Genomic DNA, 4,530 nt, shown 5'->3' on the forward strand with positions numbered 1-4,530 from the left:
ACCATCATACTTTGGTCCGTATGGGGACCGGTTCCCAACTCCCAACTGACTGAGCTACTGCCACCCTGCAACTGCACTGCACTGCACATCCTATTTCTCCTTAAGATGTTTTCAGAAACATGTTTCGGTGAACTAATTTAGTAAAACAGGACATTGTATTCCGTCAAAACGGTGGTTTGAAGTGCGACACCACGCTTCAGTCGTGTCGCAAAAATGGATCAGCACTGTTAGTGTTCATAGGAAATGTAGGGTACTACAAGCAAGTTTCCAAGCCAAAGACACCCATTGGTTTTGGTGGTTTTTGGTGGTCTGGAAACATTGACTTCAGGTATGGTATCTGCATCCTGCCGAATGAAACCGACACTTTGCTTCATTCATCAGCGGCCACAGTGGCAAGTTGCTTTGAAAAGTTCATTTTTACACACATTTGGCGTGTTGGCTGGCGTCAATTTAAAGCCCTGATTATAAATAATTCCAATATGCTGATTGTTAAAAACACAGAGCAGAGCTGGCACAGGGAATGCAGAGTCTGTGAACTGTGAATGGAGCCTGACCCTGGGACTTCCTAGGTCAGAAAGAACTCAGACGGTGTTGATACAGCGGTGAGCTCTGAAAAATGGCTGCCGTCAGTGAGATGGAGATGGATGGACCGGGCTTACGTTAGCACTTGCCAGAGGAGGGAAGAGGGTATAAAACAACTAGGCCTGACAGCGCGGCATTTGCCCCCTTTCTGTGTGCGAGTTCAAACAAGTGTCCGTCACCTCGGCTGACAACAGGAAGCTGCTGTGTTCAGAAGGAACTTCCTGTTCCTGTCAGCTGGCTAGCTTTGATGTGGCTCTGGGATGGACTTGATGGCCTTTTTTGCAGAGAAGCGGGATGAAGTGTCTTCTGTGGCAACATGGAATGTGTGTGTGTGTGTGTGTGTGGGGGGGGGGGGTCTTAAAAAGACGTTGTTATTTTTAGTGAATGCCAGGCCAAAAAAATTCTGCGTTCTTTTTCCTGAGTGTTTGGAGGAAAAACATGATCTAGAAAAACAGAGGTGGAGTTTTGTTATTCACTCAGTAAATCACCTCTGGCCTTTAAGTGTATTAATCTGTGTTTCCTCTGAAGGTTTTATTGTTCATGGCGAGTCGGGCCTCATCTTAAAAACACATTTAATCAGAAGAAATGGTCATTTGGGTGAACAGCGATAACAAATGCAGTGGACCTAAACAGTTTTTGGTCAATCAATTTGAAAGAAAGTACCGTTCTACTTGTTGCTGGATAATGAAAATGTCATCTACTCTCTTCTGCAGGAATCCAGTTCATCCTGGTTAGACAGCATCATCTGCCACCTGGCTGACATCATTCTCCTGGAGGACACTCCCTCTATCCAGATGGAGGTGGCTGTCCTGGTCAAAGAGTTTCCAGATATACGGTGAGTTATTTACTTTTAACTTATTAACAGTGTTGGAACCAGGAAGTGTCTCTAAAAACAGATATTCTCTCTACTATACCCCTGAGGTTATTCTTTTATGCTTATGGCTACACATTCACGGTGCTGTTTTTGGCCCTTAGCCAACGCAAGGAAAACGTAAGACTATGTAGCCTATGTTTGGTTTTGTTTTTTTTGAGTCACAATGGATCAAAACAAGGAAAAGGAGCGTGGAAACGTATCTACTTAACTTTGCTATTTTTGGAGTGGAGAGCGGGTCTGTTTTGAGAATGGATGAGGCGAAGAGGCCTCAAGGGGGCCGGGGATGGAGGGAGGGGGGGGGCTGTTTGTGCACAGATTAAAACTCAGGTGACACTTGGCAACCTACGACTGGCCGCATGTGACGCATTGCCCTCAGCGGAGCAGACAGGAAGCTGCTGCCGAGTACTTCCTGTTCCTGCCACCCTGCAGGAGACAGACTGGTGCCACACTTGGAATCAAAGAGGGAGAGGTGTGGAAGAGGAGAGGAAAACATATTAGTTCAAACCTAGAGACATGCTAACTCACTGCTTGACTCACCCCTCTTTTTCTGCATGGCATCCCCCTTCTGGTATTTTCGGAGATCAAAGGGCTACCGGCCTTTCTGCAAGTCCTTGGGTGCTTCATTTTACTGAGCAGAGTCCATTCATGCACACGTGACTGTGTGTACACATGGGCATACAAGGCAGTCCTTCAAACACACATCCTCCTTCAACCATCTACTTAAATGCAAAATGCCAAGATGCTTTGTAGATTAGTTTTAGGAACAGCTTTTGGGTGCTCAAGATCGTGAGAAATCCCTTGACATGACAATTGTTTTTTCTTCTTTGTCACTTCAATGCTAATTCATCAAAAACAATTGGAGATTTAATGGATTCTTGTAAAAACCTGTATGTGTAACATTCACACATTAGTATTACCAACTATTACAAGTGCATTGTTTCCAGATAGAAAAGAATAATTGCCAGCCAAGGGGATTTTTCACAACCTGGATAAACACCGATTCTTTGCAAAGATGTTTTTGTCTACTTGTTTGACTATTTGGATTAACCTGCGCTTCAGAGTAGCAAGTAAAATGGGTAGTGAAATGCAATGTGACATGGTCCCGCTACACGTTCCGTTCTGCGATGCCATGATACATCCTGCCACAATCTGCGGTGCCCAGCTACGTCCCGCTGTGCCTTGTGACCCCGCACAGTGCCCTGCTATGCCACGAACTACTACAAAGAACTACTACAAGCTACTATTTTTTTTGGGACTGTTATTGCCAATCTTCATTCTAACCCCAACCGGTCGTCAGACACCGCCTACTAAGAGCCTGGGTCTGGCCCGGGTTTCTTCCCAAAGGGGAGGTTTTCCTCGCCACTGTCGCACTGTTGCTTGCTCTGGAGGAAACTACTAGAACTGTTGGGTCCTTGTAAATTCTGGAGTATGGTCTAGACCTACTCTATCCGTAAAGTGTCTTGAGATAACGCTTGTTATGAATTGATACTATAAATAAAATTGAATTGAATTGAATGGTCCTAAAGCTACATGTCAAAAGACTCATGGGAAACAGGGTTATTGCAACGAAAACGTCTGTCTGAAAAACAGAATTGGAAAACTAACAAAAAAAACAAATCAACAATTCAAAACTATCATAACCTTGATAAACATTTATACATATGTGGAAAATGTAACGTCTTTGTACATTTACAAACACAAGCTCTGTTTGTCATTGGCTTACATCTAATATATAACCATAATATGGCATTAATATAGTAAGTTACACGTATTAAATATGCCTTTTTAGAAAGTGGCGCCAAATGTTCTGATCCTTTCCAGAAACCAATGCTATGACTCAGAGAGCTGTGAGTGTTACTCAAAGTCATTAAAGCCTTTGCCGACACCAAACAGACCCAATTTCCATTAACACCCGTCTACCTCCCTTCCTCCCCGTATCCTTCCTCCCTACAGGAAGAAGCACGTCTCCACCCTGCTGAATATAAGAGGGATGATGCGTCAGGCCGAGCGCCAGGAGATCCTCAACATCGTCAAAGACTTTGAATGCAGAAATGCCCTCATGTGCAGGGACCACGCCCTCTTTTCGGACATCCCCATCACCTCGGAGGTGCACTGTATCAGCCTGGGTCTCCTCCGCCTCGCCATGACCATCTCCATCTGGTTCTCAGAGCACCGTCCCAGGCGAAACTGCACGGCAAGTGGCAGGAATGAAAAACCTCAACCTGCAGAGGGCCAGAACATGGAAGACATAAATAAACTGCACCGAGAAGACTAGCTGTTGGTGTTTGTGTTAGGAGAGCAGTCACAGGCACACTGTGAAGCCAGTGATGAGATGTGCATGCACCTTGAAACTGATTGTACCAAATCTAGTTACCAGAAACTTGACCTCAGGTACTGCTCGTACTGTACACGCTCACTGACTTACACTGACATTTCTCCATCTCCAGAAGTGCATTTCAAATGGAAATGATTTCCATATATATATGGATCTACACATCTACAGAAGTAAACAAGTGGTATCAAATATCCTCTAAATGTAACTTCTCCGGTCTTTTTTTAAGCCTTTATTGCACCAGACGCAACTGCTAGCAGATGCAATGCAATATGATCTAGGATGTTTTGCTGTTTAACATATATATACCCAACCATATATACCCATTCTCTGGTATGTAGTCCACATCTATGTGAGGATATAGTGTATAGAAATTGCAATGTGTTGAAACTCACTGTGAATGAAATGGATCTGTTGCTGGAAACATAATAAAAACCCATTGATTGGGTAGACTAAACAGATTTAGCTGCTCTGTTGTGTTCTGTGTATCAGGTTGTGTCTGCTGTCACAGTAATGTCCAGTGTAGTCGGTATCAACGGAAGTACATTGACCAGGATAATTGCCCATTGCTCATAAGCCCTCACCTTCCCCTCCCAGTGTGTAGCCATTCTCAAACTCCATTTGGGAACAACAGAAAACTTCAAGCCAGCAAGCTGCAGCCTGAAAATGGAAGGTTTTGAGGAAAATTTGGATTATGCAACAAGACAGGCCGGCTTGGTTCTTTCTGGGAATGATTGTAAAG

At 44.2% G+C, this 4,530-nt stretch overlaps 1 protein-coding gene across 1 annotated transcript in view; it reads left to right on the forward strand.

Moving 5' to 3' along the window:
- Nucleotides 1-4,249, forward strand: part of exoc3l2a (exocyst complex component 3-like 2a) — a 15,122-nt gene extending 10,873 nt beyond the window's left edge. The window contains exons 12-13 of the mRNA XM_032533079.1: nucleotides 1,296-1,417; nucleotides 3,410-4,249. Coding sequence (XP_032388970.1) covers nucleotides 1,296-1,417; nucleotides 3,410-3,731 — 444 coding nt within the window. The 3' untranslated portion in view covers nucleotides 3,732-4,249. The remainder of the gene's footprint in view (nucleotides 1-1,295; nucleotides 1,418-3,409) is intronic.
- The last annotated feature ends 281 nt before the right edge of the window (nucleotides 4,250-4,530 follow it).

Source organism: Etheostoma spectabile, chromosome 13 (genome assembly GCF_008692095.1).
Source record: "Etheostoma spectabile isolate EspeVRDwgs_2016 chromosome 13, UIUC_Espe_1.0, whole genome shotgun sequence".
Classification (NCBI taxonomy): Eukaryota; Metazoa; Chordata; class Actinopteri; order Perciformes; family Percidae; genus Etheostoma; species Etheostoma spectabile.